The 19836-nt window shown below is 44.2% G+C and overlaps 1 protein-coding gene across 3 annotated transcripts in view; it reads right to left on the reverse strand.

Moving 5' to 3' along the window:
* Nucleotides 1–19836, reverse strand: part of YPEL2 (yippee like 2) — a 106137-nt gene that overhangs the window by 76774 nt on the left and 9527 nt on the right. For all 3 annotated transcript variants that reach the window (XM_040496968.1, XM_040496966.1, XM_040496967.1), the window contains exon 2: nucleotides 6667–6980. In XM_040496968.1, the coding sequence (XP_040352902.1) occupies nucleotides 6667–6783 (117 nt within the window). In that variant the 5' untranslated portion in view covers nucleotides 6784–6980. The remainder of the gene's footprint in view (nucleotides 1–6666; nucleotides 6981–19836) is intronic.

Raw genomic sequence — 19836 nt, forward strand, 5'->3', positions numbered from 1 at the left:
AGAGCCTGCAGAAAGCTACGGAACCCTCTCTTGAAAAACAGATATGCACATAGAATTGAACATACAGTTTCAGAGATTCCCTGAAGCCAGTCCATGAGCTCCAAATTAAGACCCTCTTATGTCTGTCTCTATTTTGGAATAATAATTGTCATTTGTTCATATATTCACTGAAAATCTACCAGCTTTGGGAGCTGTGCAGAGTGCTGGAGAAACAAAGATGGTATCACAATTATCTCCTCAAGCATTTCACAAGCTAATGGAGATATGTGCTGTTACACTGTGATAAGTGCCCTAAGATAAACATAAGGTGAAATACAAATTTCAAGAAGGGATGACTTATGAACCTATTATCTCCCAGCTAGAGTCCAAGTTCCTTGAGGATAAAATCCTTGAGGGTAATATTATAATATCTACTAGAGTGCTACACAGAGTACATATTGAGCACATGTGCAATTACAGAACAGTGCCCATGAGACAAAACTGCATGTACAGGCACAGCCCCCACTGCCCTCCACCCCCACCTCCCAGTGGCCTCTGAGATCCAGTGAAGGTGGTTCCATGTTCGAACAGTCATGCTATACAATTTAACCTAGCAATAATTCATGATTTATCCTACGCTGAAGTGATTCATTCTCTGTCCCAATGGAGAAAAGATACCATAACATACTACCCCTTACATGCTTCAAATGGTTTCTTTTCACCACGGAACACTGTAATCTAACCACATCCCTTTGTTTGGAGGTTTTCTGTATGAGATCTGTCACCCCTTCCCAAGTGATCAACAGACAGCCCTTTTGCACTCCTCCAGAACTATCACTTCATCAGAAGATTAGGGCTTTCAAAGGTCAGATAGTTGGGAAAAAGAAGTCAGTGATTTAAGGTTTTACAAAAGCTAAATTGATTGAATGTGTTTTTAAACGGGGCTTACTGGTTTATGTTGGAACTCTTCCATAATTTATCACTTCTGCCTTTGCTGTACCTCAGAAATGCTGTTTAGGAAACCAACAAACACTGCAAAAGAAGCAAAGGTACCCACTATGGTATGGGTCCTACCAACATGGTTGTTACTGACATCTTTTTTCTTAAAGCCCATCACCAACTCTGGTACAATCATAGGTCACGTTATTTCAGAAACAAAAATTTCACTTTTTATGCTATAGACATCTATAGGTTTACATATAATCTAGTTTTCCCCTCCTGCTAGAATAGAAATACTAATTTTACTGCATTACAGTTTTTTTAAGAATCGTTGTCACATATCCATTGGACACCAAAAACCTTTCAATTAATAAAATTGGAATTCAACATATATTTTGCTAGTTAGGAAAGCTCAGAATTATCTTCAAGAGCCACATCGTATCATATATATTCTTTATGAATTATACTGCTTGCTGTGACACAGCTGTCATTAACACTACTAAATACAATCCAAAGCTCACTATAACATTTTCTTTTTTTTTTTCTTTTTTTTTTTTTAACGTTTATTTATTTTTGAGACAGGGAGAGACAGCATGAATGGGGGAGGATCAGAGAGAGAGGGAGACATAGAATCTGAAACAGGCTCCAGGCTCTGAGCTGTCAGCACAGAGCCCGACGCGGGGTTCGAACTCACGGACCGCGAGATCACGACCTGAGCCGAAGTCAGATGCTTAACCGACTGAGCCACCCAGGTGCCCCTCACTATAACATTTTCAAGACACTTAGAGAAAAAGAAATGAGTGGATTTTTAGAAATTCTATTCTTATATTTATTTTTAACATCGAACTTTCCAGGATATTTATTATACATTAAAGACAAGCTGGTGGGTGGTGTAAATGAAGAGAAACACATCCCTGACGAGTAGAATGGAAAGGATAGAACAGATCTCTGGACTTCCACATCAGCACCCCTCTATGTCCACTACCTATAAGCCACTGTGTTACGGGTACTAGTCTTTTTGAGAATCACTGGTGTTGAACACTAGTGCTCAGAAGCACAGGTTCAGAAGCCACGGCGGGCAAAGGGGGCCTCTCAGTAGCCACTAGACCAATACATGGCCTCAGAACACCCTCCTCCTCACCACTTTTCTCAAAGCAATGCTGTACCTTACATCTAAGCAGGCAAGGAAAACCAAAATGCTACTGCTGTAAGGCAAATGGAACCCTACAGGGAACAAAAAGAACTGGCCTCCTAAAACCTCCCAGCCTCACAAGGAGGCCCAGTGCTTGAAAAAAGCCAGAGCTCTTCACACAGAGCACAGCTGAGGGAGCACGAAATACAGATGTGTGGTTCTGAGGCTGTGGAACCTCAGGCCAGTCACTAAGTTGCCCACAGCCTGTTTCCTCATGAAGAGAGACTGGGCTAGATGATCTGCAATTCTAGGAGTTCTGTATTTGCCACCAGAGGATAATCTGACCTGAAGATTGGACATAGCAATAAACAGCTTTCTACCTTCCCCCTGCACTGGACACCCACTCTGCAGCCTCCTACAACAGCTTCCCTCCAAGGACCAGAGCAAACTGGGTCTTGGAATGAAGCCATCATCCCCAAAGTGAGTTTGTGAGAGGTTAATCCAACTCACCATTCCCAAATATCCTGCTCCACGATGCCATCAAACAGTGATAGGTCGGCAGGAGAGAAACAAAGGAAGGATCTCAGACAGAAAATTTTCATGAAAAAAATTTGTGAAGATCCAGGCTTCCATAATAGCTAGTTTCCACTGCAATGAGCATTCGATTGTTCCCGCTTGGGGCAACTAGCTGTTCCAACTGAAACTATTATTATTTGATAACCACAGTATATTTTTATAATGGGGCTTGCACCGTGAAGTGAGAAAAAACAATGTGAGCAATTCCTCATGCCAACTTAAAATACCTCTGCATGCAAACACTCCAGCATTTAGACCACAACACCCCCTAAGAAAATGTAGGATGTCTCAGCACATTCCCTAGATAGTTCTGTCATCAATTCAAAAAGCACCCCCACCCCCATCCTACAGAGCAATGCTGTTACCTTTGTGCAGACACACACAAACTTTACTGTCGTCCTCTTCTATGGCCTTTTCCTCTTAAATCAAACTCCTGGGCTCCAGGTTCTAAAGTGAAACTACCTTAGCTAGACTAAATTTGCTTGGTATCAGGAAAGAACGATCCCCTCCATCACCCCCAATCCCGCTTTGGACCAAGAGAAGCAAAGGGACTACACTATGTATTTGCATAGGAGCTTTGTGATTTGCCAACCACCCCCACACCCATGATCTCATCCAGCCTCGTAACAACCCAATGAGGTAAACCTCCTCACCAAACCTTCAAATATGGTTATATCTACTTTCCAGGACTGTTATGGAGATGGCACATAGTAAGCACACAGGAAGTGCTAGCTACTGGGCATTACACACAGCAAATATTACTTCATTCCTTTTATTAGTGAGAAACTGAGGGGCGCCTGGGTGGCTCAGTCAGTTAAGCATCTGACTTCGGCTCAGGTCGTGATCTCACGGTTCGTGGGTTAGAGCCCTGCGTTGGGCTCTGTGCTGACAGCTCGGAGCCTGGAGCCTGCTTCGGATTCTGTGTCTCCCTCTTTCTCTGCCCCTCCCCTGTTCATGCTGTCTCTGTCTCTCAAAAATAAATAGATGTAAAAAAAAAATTATTAGTGAGAAACTGAGACTCAGAGGTTGGACAGTTGATTCCAGGCAATGAGGCCTCTGGGGATTTACAGCAAGCCAGGACGGTGGAAAGCCTGGTGCAGGATTCTTTCCATCACCTCAGTATAGACCCTAATTGTTCAAAACTTTGCAACTACACAGTTCCACGGGAGCCCAAAGTCCTGACTGTTCCCAGTTCTCTACCAGCCACATACTCCGAGCTTTAGTTCTCTGGACCTTTGTGTTCACTTCTCCATAAGGAAGTCAGACTCACTTTTTTTTTTTTTTTTTTTTAAACCAAACAACGGAATGTCAGGCTTCCAGATGAAAGGCTCTATTACAAGTACAAAGTATCATTTAATTACACTGCTGCTCCAGTTATCTGCTTCCCAGCTCCTAACTCCCACTGGGCAGATTCTGAAACCGCATAGGAGATTATGTCAAGAGGGGAGAACAGGAGAAACATTCTCTCCCTGAACTTTCTTAAATGGAAGAGAGAAACAAAATGAAAAGAAAGGCCCATTTTCCAAGGAGGGGGCTGGGGCAGTGATCTTTCCGTTAAGTGGACCTGCATAAGAATCTATAGATTATTTAATGCTGGGGGTGGCTGCGGAATGAAATAAAGGAATCTTTGTGCCGTGCCAGCCACAGTTCCCTCACCCTCTCCCTACAGCCAGGCATTTAACCCAACTTTTTAAATCATCAAGCTCTAATGCACCCCATCTGTGCACCGGTTGTGGCCAGTGAAACTGAAGCCTGTGCTGACTTTGGCCTGGACTTGTGAACGAGACTTTCTGCCCCAGAAGGGGCAGGAAGGAGGACATGAGGCCAACAAAGACATTTTTTGCTCATCACTGGTCTTCTCCTAAGGCTCAGGCTCCACCCATCTGTTTATCTGTTCATTTACTGAGCTCTTGCCATGGGTCAGGTTCTAACCCAGAGACACCAAACTAGTAGATATGGTCCCAGATGAAGGAGAATGTATAAAAGTTCCTGGGAGAGAGGAAAGAGGTGAGGAAGAAGGGATGCTGTTGGCTGAGGCACAGAGGACTGAAATACCCCCATCTGCATATTCAGGGATGTTGCTTAGTTCCAAGTGGTTGGAAAATAAAGCAACGAACTGGCAAGAAATCAAACTCAAAAGGCCAGATTGTCCAAGGCCCTGAATACCAGGCTCCAAGCATCAGTGTGGAAGGCCACTACCATCTCCACACGTTCCTTTCTGTACATGTCACAAGACCCAGCTCAAATACCACCCCTTCCAGAAATCCTTCTTGAACACACTCAAAGTAATTGCTCTCTCTCCTTTAAGCCTCCAATTTGCATTCTTGGACAGCCTGTATGAGTCTCAACTTCTCCATCCATAAAATGATTACTATAGCCTACCTTAAAGTCTTCTTATGAGGGTTAAGTGAGGTAACATTTACAAAGTGTCAAGTAGCAGTTTTTAATACATAGAAGGTGCTAAAATACATTTTATTGTTACCTCGATTTCTTATGATACATAGCACTTTCTCGTGGTATTAAAAGGATGTCTTGACTTCCATTTTTCCCTGGAGATTTCCGGAAATAGGACAGCTCACATTTTCCCTCCAAGCTTGTAGGCCCCCTTCCAAAGCAAAGAGGACTGATTCTCTCTTTCCTCACTGACACAGCCTCCCCATATCCAAAATTCCAGACTTGAGGGGTTCCCAAAAGATTCAAGCTGAATCTGAGACAAGATGAGTCTATTGACAGAGAAGGGAGCTACAGGCTGGCTGGAACATAAATGGCATAAAGGAAAGTAATTAGCAGAAACCTAGAGAAGTAAAAGCGGGCCAGAGGTCAAGACTCTGAGGGCTCCAGGATTCAAACTCTGTAGTAACCCTAGATCTTGGAATAGGCCTAGAAGGAGGACTTCCATTCTTAGTCCTGATTTCAGAAGCCCCACAACCACACATGGTTATTCTAGAACAACAGTCTAGGGACTGTTCTAGAACTACTGACCCTTCATCTCCCAGCCTTCTCTCTGGCTGGGCTATCGAGCCAGAGCCAGGGAAAGGTGATGCCACCTTTTCTAGAAGTTCTTGTAAACAGATCAAGAGCACTTTTTTTTTTTTTTAATTTAGTCTGGGTATGATTACAGGTTGGCTTGTTTTTTTATTTAATGGCATGAAGTCCAGGTTCTGAGGAAGGATGGTTTTTAGAGGGAAAAGGTCCCCATGATCTTTATCCTTTTTGTGCAGCCTAGTAAAACCCATTTCTCCTCTCATGGGAATTTAGGGCCAGGAGGGAGGTAGCTACCACCCTGAGAATGCTGCCTGAAGAAGCCAGTTCCTGGATTGAACAACTGGGATGTTTATTGATTTCTTAATAATCTCCCTGCCCCAACTTTAGGAAGCAGTTGCTAATGCTTTTCCAGGAAAATAGGGTCCATTATTTCTTCTAATTTTGATCAAGTGTCACACCATATTATCTCATGTAGAAGCCCTAAAGATCCCCACAGGACAGGGTCAGCTCTTTACCAAGCCACTTTTGGTCCTCCCCAAAGGACACCCATTTTAGTAACTCAGTCATCTTGTAACCTTCCCAGGGGGCTTAGCAGGCAATATCCTTTCTCATGTCAGCTAAGAAGTGCCTCCTCTAAGATATCCTGCCCCTACCACCTTTCTTAGAGCTCACTTTCCAGGCATGCAGCCCTCTACATGGCATTCACCTGCCAACCTGAGTTAAGCCAGCCTAGCGAAAGGCTCCAATCACTCTTCAGCCCCTCTCCCCTCTGGCCTGTGAGCCACCAGCTCCCCCAGCCACCAACAGGGATGACATTTAATTTCCAAAATTACATACTAAACTAGTACACTCTCCCTCCAACTCAGAGTTATTTCTCAGTTGACTGAGACAGCCAGGAAGGGAACCTGTAAAAACAAAACACAAAACAAAACAAAACAAAAAACCCACAAATATCCCGGGCTCTTTGGGAGAGTTTATAAACTTGTACAACCTTATGAGCCAGAAATGCCCCCCACACCCGGGGTGGGCAAGCAAGGCCTGCAGGGAACATGTACCTTGGAAATGAGTTCATCATGATTGGCCAAGTGGGCTCTGCAGTGAATGCAGCTGTAGGTCCGGTGGCAGGAAGGCAAATATGCCTGGAAAGTCTTGGATCTTGTCATCTTCACCATTGGCGCCGTAGAGCGTGGAGTGAACTCTGGAGTGGCCCACGAGGCACTCCCACAGGATGGGTCGCACGGGAAACACCGGAAGACACAGGTAAAGGCCGTGGTTTGGCAGGGGGTGGGTGTGGGGCACGCTCCACACACTGGTGATGTCTTCAGAGGAAGGACCCTCAAGCAGAGGTCTAGGGCTGGTTCTCAGCAGCCTGCAGTGCCAAGATAAGGGGAATATCATTAACTGATGGAACAGGGCTTCCTGCAAAGCAAGTAGAGTCCAAGTGCCACCCAAGAGAGAGGGCAACATTTATAGGAAAAAATGACCCCTTCTCTGTCTCTTGTCATCATTGCCAAGATGTCCAATGAATGAGAAAGAAACTACTGGAGATCCCAGTGTTGCTGCTTTTCTAGAGTTGGAGGTTCAGTATCAACTCAGGGTACTCAACAGCCACCCCACCTACCCTCCACCAACATTCAGAAATGGGCATGATCACCATTCTTAGGGGACCCTATAAGAGGCCAGGCTTAAGGATGTGCCACCTGTAGCCCCAGGGAGAAGACTCCTAAGTGCCTCCTCTTCTGAGCCAACCAAGATATATGGCTAAAGGAAAAGGCAAAGTTCAGCCTCTACAAAGTCACTACATCAACAGTCACAGATATATGTCTCATCCATTTCCAGATACCTGGAATCTTCCAACACTTGAAACCACTACCAGCAGAAACCACCATGCTCCATCCCACCCTTTGCTTTATGGATCAAGCATGGGATACAAAGGATCAAGTTCCCAACCAGCAGGGTCCCTTATGGTTAGCAAGCTCTTTTGCCATACCTTGCCCAGAAATAGATGCTTAGTACTTTTTTTGTTTGTTTGTTTGTTTGTTTGTTTGTTTGAAAAGCAAGCAAGGAAATGAATGAAACAAATGGCACAATCAGACCCCTGCATCTAAAATTCACAATGACAGTGAATTTTACCAGAATCTCTCCTCAACCCTCAAAGTTCCCATTAGTCATCCCACAGTGCCAAACATCTCTTCTGCCATTGCCTCAGCAATTTTATTCTACTAGGAACCAAGGACACTGAGAAAGTGGGTGGCTTCCAGGCTATGTCCAAGTAAAGGTCTGAGGGCAAAACCTCAATACATACCCTGCTTCTCTGGCTCCCCCACCTAAAGCTTCTGAACCTGCCTATTCCTTGGGCTTCACTAACAGGCGTGGTGTTCCCACTTGCCTACCTCCCAGGAGAGCCACAGTGTTAATTAATGCCTGCATCATGCTTTGAAGATAAAATTATTTAGAGAGCCGGGGGAGGAAGACAAATAAAATCAGATCTTCTGGGTTGTGTCTGGGATCCATCTGGATGCTTAGAGAAAGTTGCAAATCATAGTCCTCTTTTTCCTCTAAACCTCACTAACCAAATCTTCCAAAGGGATGCTGCCCTCCTCCCTGACATCTTTCCCACCACAGCAGTCACTGAGAGCCACTATACCCTCACTATACCTCTAGGACTCTGTATATCTTCCTGAATGGCCAACAGCATGGGCCAGCATTAGGCTGAAGGACAACAGTGGCTCCACATTCAGGATGACCAATTACACATGAGGTGTCCAACTATTGAAGGGATTCAGACTTACAGGGGCCCAGGTATAGTGTTTTCCCTGCTTGGTCTCCCCACCACTATTTTTAAAGATGTGAAATCAGGGTAAACTGAACAGTACAGAAATACTTGGAAGAATTTGGAAATAAGAATTAGTTTCCCTAGCTTTACCTCAGAGTTAGGCCTGGCCATAATAGGAGATGAGAAAGGAAGATCATGACCCCTTGGACCCAGAGCCCCTCCTTCTCACCATGGACATCTTTTGATAGCAGGTAAGGTGAGTCTGGTCAAAACAAAAACCCATGGTAGACCAATGGTGTTGGGTGTTGAGGTGTTACAGGTGGTAGAAAGAGACAAGTACCCTGCCTAGGGTTTCCTGAAATACCCTTGAACTTTCCAATACCTCTGTTTCACTCGCAGGAAGGGCAGTTATCTCCAGGAAAGAAAGGGGTGGTAGGTCAGGGTAGAAAATAGGAAAGGCAAGCAGGGAAATGAGCTCAAGGCTTTCCCCAGGCCAGCTTCTGAAGTCCACAGCCTTAGCTGCCCAGTGGGGAGCACTAGGAGCGTGGGTCCCATCAGTCTTATACAAACACTGAAGGAAGAAAAGGAAACAACGAGCCCTGGCTGCCAGTCTGGGTTTATAGAGCAGCCACAGAGTCTGTTTTCTTATACATGCAGACAGCTTCTAAATTATGCATTTCCCCAGAGTAAAATTATTTCTTCTCTCACTTCTCTTCTGTAGGAAACGAGAGGGGAAGAAAAAAAAAAGTTTGTACACAGGGGTTTCTGGTTATGCTCAGCTTCAAATCTGAATTCCAAAACTTGTTCAAAGCTCCTTCTGAGGAATAAGCATTTATAGTCTGTACTCAATGTGAACATGTCACATACAAACACATGCCCATGCACACACATTCACTGCATACCATAGTTCTGAACTTAAAAAGACAAAAGAAAAATTGACCCCATAAGCAATATCTCGGGCTGCTTGGCACTAGAGAAACCCCGGGGAGCTTAAACAGCAGGCATGAGACTTTGCTGTTCATTCTGCTCCTCTCCCTCTTTTCATAGGAATTCACAGCCATCTAAAGGAAAAGCAAGGAAAGAAAAAGTGGCTTGCTGAAATATGCATCTTGTCCAAGCACTACAGCGCAAGCTGGAAGTAATGAGAGGGGGTAAGTAGAAAGCAAGCTGAAGCAGAATCAAGAGAGGGTCCTTGTGTCTAAAAAGAGAAACAGTAGGCTGTCACAGAAAAAAAAAAAAAAAAAAAAAAAAAGGATGACAGCTAGGTCCAAAAAGTAATCATCTATTACTGTCTTCTTCCTTCTTAAGCGAAAATTTTAAAAGCTGCGTCTTTGAGTCAATTCTTAGGAAGGAAGGTAAAATAGATGGATTTTTTTTTCATTAAGGGAAGAAACTAGGGTATGAGGCTGCAGAACTCACATTTTGATTGTTGGACTTTGGTACCTGTAATGGGGACATAAGCTCCATGGGGCTTCACGAGTCCAACTCGTTGAACATACTGGAGTCCAAATTGATTTCCAACAATAATCAAATGAGCTCGATATTTAAAAGCCTCAGGGCACATGTACAAATTAAACACCATTTTAAGTGAAGCAATAATCCATCACAGGGAAATTAAAGGAAGATTTGCTACCAGCCCCAGCTGGCTCCTGCTGATCAGCATGGAAAGAAAAGATGTGAACTATTATGATTAAAAACAAAGACCCCAGATACTGCACTTTGAGAGCCAAATGCACAGGGAGCACACAGCAAACCTGGCTGTCCCACCTGACAGGCCTTTTCCACCAGGAGCCACAACCACAGCTGGAACTCAGAAGAAAAACTTCTGAATGTCCCCAGGATGGAGGGGCAGAAGGGACAGATTCTCCAGGGAAGCCATGAAAGAACTCGATGAATGAGGTGGGAGACAAGGGACCACACAAACTGAGAAGGTGGAACTCACTAGGGGAAGTAACACCTCCAGCCACAGGACAGCACCAGTCTGTTGTTTTTGTGGGGTACTTTGGTGGAGGGTAGGCAAAGACTGCCCGGAAAAGAAGTGGGCTGTGGAATCACAAACCATTCCTTTTCCTCTCTAGCTCAATGACCTTTAGCAATTTATTCAACCACTGGACCCTCAGCTTCCCCAACTCAAATACCAACATACAGAGGGTCATGAGCAGCAAATGACATGTCAGAACATGCACAGTGTTGGCATACAATTATACCAAATTATAGCTATTATTTTTAGTGGTCAATTAGAAAAAGATGCTGCTACTTGAAAGAAAGAAAGAAAGAAAGAAAGAAAGAAAGAAAGAAAGAAAAGAGGCTTGAGGATTATATCACCACTTCCACTTCCATTAGGACCCTCTCACTTGTCCTTGGGCAGCACAGGAGATGGCACTTTTGGGGTGACATTTCTCCAAACCTAGACTTTTCAAGGCAACAAGGAGGTGATGGATGACACTGGAGGAGCCATAGAAGTGCTTCCCTAATTGCTACTGAGGTCCTTCTAAGAGGTGGCTTCTTCAGTGGCCATGCTCCTACATGCCCTAAAGGACTGCCAAGAACACATCTCTGATTTATACAGCCCTAGCAGGCCCCTGAGCCTCTTTTCCCTTTCAAATCCATCCTCTGTATTGCAGCCATTGTTACCTATTTAAAAAGCAGATTTGACCATTGTGTCACTCCCATGGCCTTCAGAAAGGCAACAGAAGGGGTGCCTTGATGGCTCAGTCGGTTAAGCGTCCAGTGTCCAACTTTGGTTCAGGTCGTGATCTCATGGCTCGTGCATTTGTGGGTTCAAGCCCCACATCGGGCACTCTGCTGTCAGTGCAGAACCTGCTTCATACCTTCTGTCCCTCTCTCTCTCTCTTTCTGCCCCTCCCCTGCTCACAATCTCAAAAATAAACATTTTATAACAAATTTTTAAAAGTTAAAAAAAAAAAAAAAGAAAAAGAAAAGCAACACAGAGCAGTAGTTAAGATGGGCTCTAGAACCATACTCAGGGTTTTTAAATCTGTTTTAACCTTTTCAGGCTGTGTGACCTTGGAGAAATTTACTTAACCTCTCTGAACCATGCTACCATCCATTAGAAAACAGGAATAATAATATCAGCTTCATAAGACTCTGTGAAGATTAACTAATACTCAGCTTGTGCACCTGTAAGTACACAATAAATTCCTAGTGTGTACTACCACTGATAACCATCTACCACTCACTGACACCCACAAACTGCTTCAGATTCATCTCTACCACACCTCATACTCTATACTCCCATTTTTTAAACTGACATTTAAGGGTCTACCATGTGTCAGGGACTCTCCTAAGTGCTCAGATTTGGCTATCAAACTCTTAGCTCCCTCTAATACACCATACTTGCATTTCACCCTTCCACAGTTTTGTTGATGCCACTCCCTCAGCCTGACACATTCTTCCCACCTCTTCTTACTAGGCCCTTTAACTTGTCCATTAAGATTCAGCTAAGGGGCTCCTGGGTGGCTTAGTCAGTTGAGCATCCAACTCTTGATTTTGACTCAGATTGTGATCCCAGGGTCTTGGGATTGAGCCCTGTGTTGGGGTTCCCACTGGGTGTGGAGCCTGCTTGGGATTCTCTCTCTCTCTCTCTCTCTCTCTCTCTCTCCCTCCCTCCCTCCCTCCCTCTCTGCACCCTCCCTCTCCTGCTCATGCTCTTAAAAAAAAAAAAAAAAAAGACTCCACTCAAGTGCCTCCCCCAACATGGGGCTTATTTGTTCTTCCTCTGTGCTCACCTCCATCTTAAGGAACCAAAATTATCCTTTTCTACCTCTGTATCCTCCATGAGAGGTAAGTTCCAAGGACAAGGACCATATTTTTGTGCTCCCTGGACTCAGCAGCAGAGAGCACACAGTAGCAGCCATTATTGAACTGAACTCCCTCTGCTTCCCATTGGGCTGCTGACTAGACCAGTCCACCCCTGTGTGGATAGCAGACATGATTGAGGTCCCTCCCTTCCCCCTCAAAGTAATGAGGTAGGAGGCAAAGATACTCTGGGTCCCCAGGGCCCATGAAATACTACTCTCCTCTGACAGCCCCCACTTAGATCCTGTGCTGAGATGCTCAGAACTATGGTTCTTGGCTACAGAAGAGGTTCTAAGTCCTGGGCATTAATCAAAGGCCTGTCATTGGCATCCAACTCCATTCTTTGCCTTTGTGGGGGCTAGGTTAAATTACACACATATTGAGAAAGAGAGAAACCCTTAATAGAGGGGGAAAAAAAAAAGGTGGCAGTGGAAAAGGACCAGGTGAGCCATTTCTGGAACTGGGAGGGAGGAAAAAGAGATAATGGCTGTGGAAGGCCTCTATCCCAGGAGGAAGGTCCTGAACCCAGACGGGGGAGTAGAGAGACCCAGTTTTCCTGGACCATCAAATAAGAGAAGTGGCTGGTGGTGTTAGTCCACTGGTGAGGGATTACAAGATCTAGAGGCCAACAGACTTGGGTCCAGTCTCGGGTTTTCTCACCAGCTGCATCACCACTGGGCAAGTTGCCTGAAAGGGAAGAACAACAGTGCCTACCTTGTGGAGGAGACAAAAGAATCAAATGAGATATTGCAAGTGAAGCATTCAAGCATAGCACCTGGATGAGTTAGCATTCAATAACCCTAATTAGCTGTAATCATCCTTACCAGCAAGGGAGAAAAAGCGCGGGAACTGTTTCTATTCACAAGACCCAAATGGGCAGTGTTCCTATCTTCCACATTGATTCAAAGTGGTTACAGGGTTAGGGCCTAAATTAATCCACTTAAAGGTACACTGCTTTAAGTAGATTTTTGTGGCTTAGCTGGGGATCTAACATTATTGCTATATCATTCCAAACAGACCATTCTATCACTTAGTGCTGTGGAAAAGTTACCTCTGTAGCCCACCCTGATTCAACTAACCCCACAAAGGGGCCACTAGTGAAAACTTTACTGAAATACCCCTATTACAACTACCATGGAGCTGATGAGCAAGGCACACAGGAAAATCAATGTCATCATTCCTAGTTACCCACTGTGTAGAACTGGACCCAGGCAGCACTTCAAATTCATTCAGATGATAATAAAAGCCAGCTTGGATCTTCAAGGAACCATTCTTTATTTCTTTCTCTTTCTTTCTTTCTTTCTTTCTTTCTTTCTTTCCTTTTTTTTGGAATTTGAAAGTTTACTTTTTTATTTTGGGAGAGAGAGAGAGAGAGCAGGGGAGAGGTGGGGAGAGACACAGAAGAGAGAGGGAGGGAGAGAATCCCAAGCAGGCTCCACACTGCCAGTGCAGAGTCCAAAGTGGGGCTGAATCTCACAAACCAGTAGATCATGACGTGAGCTGAAATCAAGAGTCAGACGCTTAATGGACTGAGTCACCCAGGCACCCAGAACCACTCTCATAAACAAAGTTAACCATTCATCTCTACCCTGGACATAGGGCTGAGGCTTGATTTCACAAGGATTATCTGTCAGATGATAATCCTACATGATCTCTAGCATTCCTTTGTCTCTTAAAGTCCTGATTCCATATTGTAATGATGTCTCTGCCAGATGAATCCTGCCCCAGAGCACAGAATCCATCCACCATCCTTTATTCTGCTAAGACCTTGATTTCAGCGAGGTCACAGAACATACCAGTCGTGCAGAGTCCACTCAGAAATGGCTGTTGGATGGTGTCTTTGCAACATCTGTTAGCGAAGCATTGTATTACCACAAGGCCCTTAGTTCAGCACTCTATCTACCTGGGGAGGTCGCCATATGAGGCTTACATCTGTTAGAATATCTGCATAGGAAAAAGGTAGTTCCCCTTGAACATCCTGAAACTTGCATGTAATTCACTAGACACTAGATAGAGGTAGCTGTTACTAGTTATGAAGAGATCAGATATTACTTGTTTCTACAATTTAGATAATAATATAAAAAGCCCAAACAATCTGTCTGAAGATTCATTACCAAGGACACTTGGCTAATGTTCATCAATGGCTTCCTTCTTTTTCTTACACAACTCACATCTCCAAAAAGGATTAAAGGTAACTTACAAAGCATATACTTTTAACATAGATTAAGAAATTACGAGGGGCGCCTGGGTGGCGCAGTCGGTTAAGCGTCCGGCTTCAGCCAGGTCACGATCTCGCGGTCTGTGAGTTCGAGCCCCGCGTCAGGCTCTGGGCTGATGGCTCGGAGCCTGGAGCCTGTTTCCGATTCTGTGTCTCCCTCTCTCTCTGCCCCTTCCCCGTTCATGCTCTGTCTCTCTCTGTCCCAAAAATAAATAAAAACGTTGAAAAAAAAGAAATTACTGGGGCACCTGGGTGCCTCAGTGGGTTAAGCATCTGACCTCAGCTCAGGTCATGATCTCATGGTTCGCAAGTTCAAGCCCCACATTGGGCTCTGTGCTGATAGCTCAGAGCCTGGAGCCTGCTTCGGATTCTGTGTCTCCCTCTCTCTCTGCTCCTCCCTGGCTCGTGCTCAGTCTCTGTCTCTCAAAACTAAATAAACATTAAAAAATTTTTTTAAAAATTAAAAAAAAATTAGGGTAGGAGGAATATAAGAACACAAGGAGAGTTAAGACAGAGAAATGCATGCTGTTACATTGCTAAATATTTACTAAATTTCAATTGCAAATTTGGCTTTGAGCTCCCGAGTAAGCAAGGCAGAAGAAAAATATCAGTACTTATAAGGTTTACATTTCCTACAAAATAAAAGCATTTTGGTTGTTCAGGCTATAGATTTTCTGAGAGCTTTCTCCTGTGGGTGGTTGCAGAGATGATGAGCAGTGAACACAGTGGACAAGATCCTCAGCATACAGCAACAGTTCCCACCACGAAACTCTTGCAAGACTATTTCTTAGAGGTCCCTCCATGAAAATGCACAGCAAAACAAACACCAAAGGGCAATTCAGTAAAAGGGATTCTACATGGGGGTCAAATCAGGGCAGCCCAAGAACATGGCTTTCTGACGGTCTGGCTGGATCCAGTGATGTAGACTCTCCAGAGGAATGGAAGAGTTACAGAGCTTTCTGGCAAAGCTCCATGAATATCATTTATCACAACCAGGCTTTTGAGTAACAAAAACATGGGCAGCCTCCAACATGCCAAGTCCAAACACTAATATTTTTTAATGCTAACACTATTTGGCCTGGTGTTGCATTCAGTTAGTTCTCTTGTGGGCTACTTTTTCCTTAAACTCTCCCCTTATGGCCTATCATGCCTCTCCTGGCTCTTCTCTGTCACTGAGCCTCAATCTCCCTGGCTGCTCTTCTTCCTTCCTCCTCCTCCTTGGAGGTGCTTCTACCATGTCCCTGACTGCTTGCTCCCCATAGACATTCTCATCCATATCCAAGTCTTCTAAACCTCTGCCTTCTGGTCATGAAGCCTGGGTCCCTTTCTATAGGATGCCTCTAACTGGTTCTAGGAAGGCACTTCAAATTAAATGCATCCAAAGCCAGCACCATCTTTCCCCTTATCCTTGTTCCTACCACCTTCACCCTAATTCTGCTCCCTTCTCCTGAAGGCCCATATACCGAAGCAGGAAAGACCCTTTATTCTCTCTTGCTTCTATGTCATACTCCATCGGTCCCCTAGACAATTGGCTCTGGCTCTGCAAACCAGCCTCCCATAGCCATCTTCACAGCTACAGCCAGCAGCACTGTGTGAGCCCTACCCTCCCTCACCCTGAACTCACGTGACAGCATCCTAAACTGGTCTCCCTGACTCAGCTCTTACCTCTCCAGCCCATTCTAGAATTCTATTTATACAACACAATCTGATCACATCTCTCTCATGTTTCAAAACCTCTAGTGGTTTCCTAGCAACCTATAGGATGAGGTCCAACCCCTCAGGTGGCACCAAGAAACTGGGCTGATTCTCCTTATCTTCACCATCACCTTCCCACCTCCTCCAAACCTGTTTCCCCAGAAGACTAAGCTTGTTCACTACCTTTTCCCAAGTTGTTTTAGACTCCTGAAAAGCCTTAACCTGTATTCGATGTCTGGAAGATGCCTACTCATCCCTTAATACCCAGATAAGACCCTAAGCATTGGCGGTGGCCCCCTTTTCCCAGCATGCAAAAGACTTTTCTCCTGAATGGTACTCTATCACACTGTGTGTCTTCCAGACTGGGAACTTCCTACAGTCACAAGCCCAGTCTTTACTGTCCCTTGGTTTCCCTAGGACTCCTACTCTCGGGCACATCAGAGAGTCTTTTATTATTTTTTCCAGAGGGACTTGATAGATGGTAATTAATTGAGTGAAATGAGTGACCATCAGTGAAACTGTGCTGCCCTGTAAAGCTGATATTTTTAATCTTATTTAAAACACTATCCAGTGCATTTAAAATATCTAATTCTGGCCATTACATGGGACTCAAATACCATTAATGCTCCACAAAGTTAAAAAGCCAGCAAACTCTTGTGACATCAACCCACATGGACTGGCAGATGGCGCATGATACTCAGTCCCATGGAGCCATATCTCCAATGCAACACACAACAAGACAGACCCTCTGATGGTTTTACCCAGCTTCTGTCTGATGGCATTCTGCCTCCCTTGGCCATTCACACCATCTGTGCACCACCCTGGGTAGCTTCCCAAGGGACCCTCCCCACACTGGCATTGACTTCTGACCCCTGGAGAAACCCTCAGACTTCCAACCCAGGAAGTTATTTCTCCCAGAGTGGTCCCCACAAAAGCCCCAGGGCAGTCTGAGTCTGAGAAAAATTAAGCATCAGATTTGGTTCAGGCCAGCAAGGAAAGCGGTCCCTCCACCCTGCCTCTAGTCCATGCACAAAAGAGGGCCACATCTGCCCTTTTCCTTCAGCTCCCAGAGATTGCCACCCTCAGCATCAGTCCTTCATTTGGTATTTGGCCATGCTCAGAGAAGATAATCCTGGTTAAAACAAAACCAACAGATTTTTCTCATGATCTGGGATCCAGAGAGGGATCGTGTCCATTGCTTTGCCCCCATGACAGGGCTACACTTAAACTACAATGTAAAACAGTCATTTAGAAGATCTATCAAGAAAACATTTTGGAAAGTAGGATAAGAGATGTGGCCCACCTTTAAAAGTTACTTCGCCAGGGAACCCTCCCCTTGTCTCCACCAACCCCTACTACACAGATTCCTCCTCCCAGCACTCTTCACAGCTACAGTTGTACTTTTACTGAGGTGATTATTTGATTTTCATCTGTAGCTCACACTCTCAAAGATCAAATATTATTTACTGAATAAATGAATGTCTTTGGACCCCAGGCACTGTATAACCTTGATTTCTCTTTAACTGCTACTCCCCCAGGGCACAGCTGGGGCCCCAATTAGTTACAAACCATCCATCTCAAATCTGCCAATACAATTCTGTTGTTCAGCTCTCAGCATGCCTTTGGCTTCCTCACTTTAATCTCCCAATTCAAATAAATCCAAAACTCTAGACTCTGACATCTGTGGCTGGGCTCCCCGCCTTTCCACAATTGGAATTTGGAAATTGAACTTCAAACTCAAGAGAAAAAAAAAAGGGCAGAAGCATTTTCAAAAGGATGCCTGTGTGTCTAAAGTCCCAACCACCACCAGCTCGAAGATGGATGTATTTTGTCCTAGGAATTATTAAACTGTCATCTCATATTGCCATCTATTGAAGAAGAAAAGAGACAGTAGGGTGGGAGAGAGAAACTGATTCTAGCGCAAATTTCTGGATCTCTCCTGTTATGGGACTGGCAGATAGGTTTTAGTAAGAATTACAGCTTCTTTTCCTTTCAGGTCTAGCCTATCAAGGGGCACCATGCACGTTGCCAGTGCAGTTTTTTCATATAACTTAAGAAACATCCTCCACAAAGCTAGTTGTTTATGGATCAGTCTTCCCACTAGATTGTGAGCCATTCCTGGCCAAAGAGCATATCTGGTTAATCATCCTTCATACCCAGCCCAAAGCCTGGCTTGCTGGAAGAGCTCAGAAAGGTTGGTTGAAAATGTGGGAAGTGAGGGGAGGAAGTAAGGAGGAGTCATCTGAGGCCATGCACAACTATCAGTAAGACTCCAGGACTCTATAGTTTACTAATTTCCTATTATGAGCCTATGATGGGCCAAGTACTTGATAAGCATTATCTCAATTAATCCTAACAACCCAGGGAGGCAGGCATTATTATGATTACCCTTGTTTAAAAGATGAGGAAAAAGCTCAAGAAGTTAAACAATTTGCCCAAGGTCACTCTACTAGAAAGTACCAGAACCTTGGCACAAAAACAGATACTCAGATCAATGGAACAGAATAGAGAACCCAGAAATGGACCCACAAATGTATGGCCAACTAATCTTTGACAAAGCAGGAAAGAATTATCAAATGGAATACAGATAGTCTCTTCAGCAAGTGGTGCTGGGAAAACTGGACAGTGACATGCAGGAAAATGAACCTGGACCACTTCCTTACACAATATAAAAAAATAAACTCAAAATGGATGAAAGACCTAAATATAAGACAGGAAGCCATCAAAATCCTCGGTAAGAAAGCAGGCAAAAACCTCTCTGCCCTCAGCCTCAGCAACTTCTTAACACATCTCCAGAGGCAAGGGAAACTAAAGCAAAAATGAACTCTTGGGACCTCATCAAAATAAAAACCTTCTGCACAGTGAGGGAAACAATCATCAAAACTAAAAGGCAACAGAAGGAATGGAAAAAGATATTTGCAAATGACATATCATTTAAAGGGTTAGTATACAAAATCTATAAAGAACTTATCAAACTCAACACCCAAAAAACAAATATTCAGTGAAGAAATGGGCAAAAGACATGAATAGAAACTTCTCCAAAGAAGACATCCAGATAGCCAACCGACACATGAAAAGATGCTCCACATCACTCATCATCAGGGAAATACAAATCAAAACCACAATGAGATACCACCTCGCACCTATCAGAATGGCTAACATTAACCACTCAGGCAACAACAGATGGAGAGGATGCAGAGAGAGGATTCCTTTTGCACTGCTGGTGGGAATGCAAACTAGTACAGCCACTCTGGAAAACAGTATGGAGGTTCCTCAAAAAATTAAAAATAGAACTACCCTACGACCCAGCAATTGCACTACTAGGTATTTATCCAAGGGATATAGGTATGCTTGTTTCAAAGGGACACATGCACCCCCATGTTTATAGCAGCACTATCAGCAATAGCCAAAGTATGGAAAGAGCCCAAATGTCCATTGTGGATGAATGGATAAAGAAAATGTGGTGTGTGTGTGTGTGTGTGTGTGTGTGTGTGTGTATATACATATATATATACATAGTGTATATATATATAGTACCCTCTAGTTCCATCCATGTAGTTAGAAATGGCAGTATTTCATTCTTTTTGATTGCTGAGTAATACTCCATTGTACACACACACACACACACACACAATGGAGTATTACTCAGCAATCAAAAAGAATGAAATATTGCCATTTCTAACTACATGGATGGAACTAGAGGGTACTATGCTAAGC

Source organism: Herpailurus yagouaroundi, unplaced genomic scaffold (genome assembly GCF_014898765.1).
Source record: "Herpailurus yagouaroundi ecotype Mexico unplaced genomic scaffold, PumYag 189, whole genome shotgun sequence".
Lineage (NCBI taxonomy): Eukaryota > Metazoa > Chordata > Mammalia > Carnivora > Felidae > Herpailurus > Herpailurus yagouaroundi.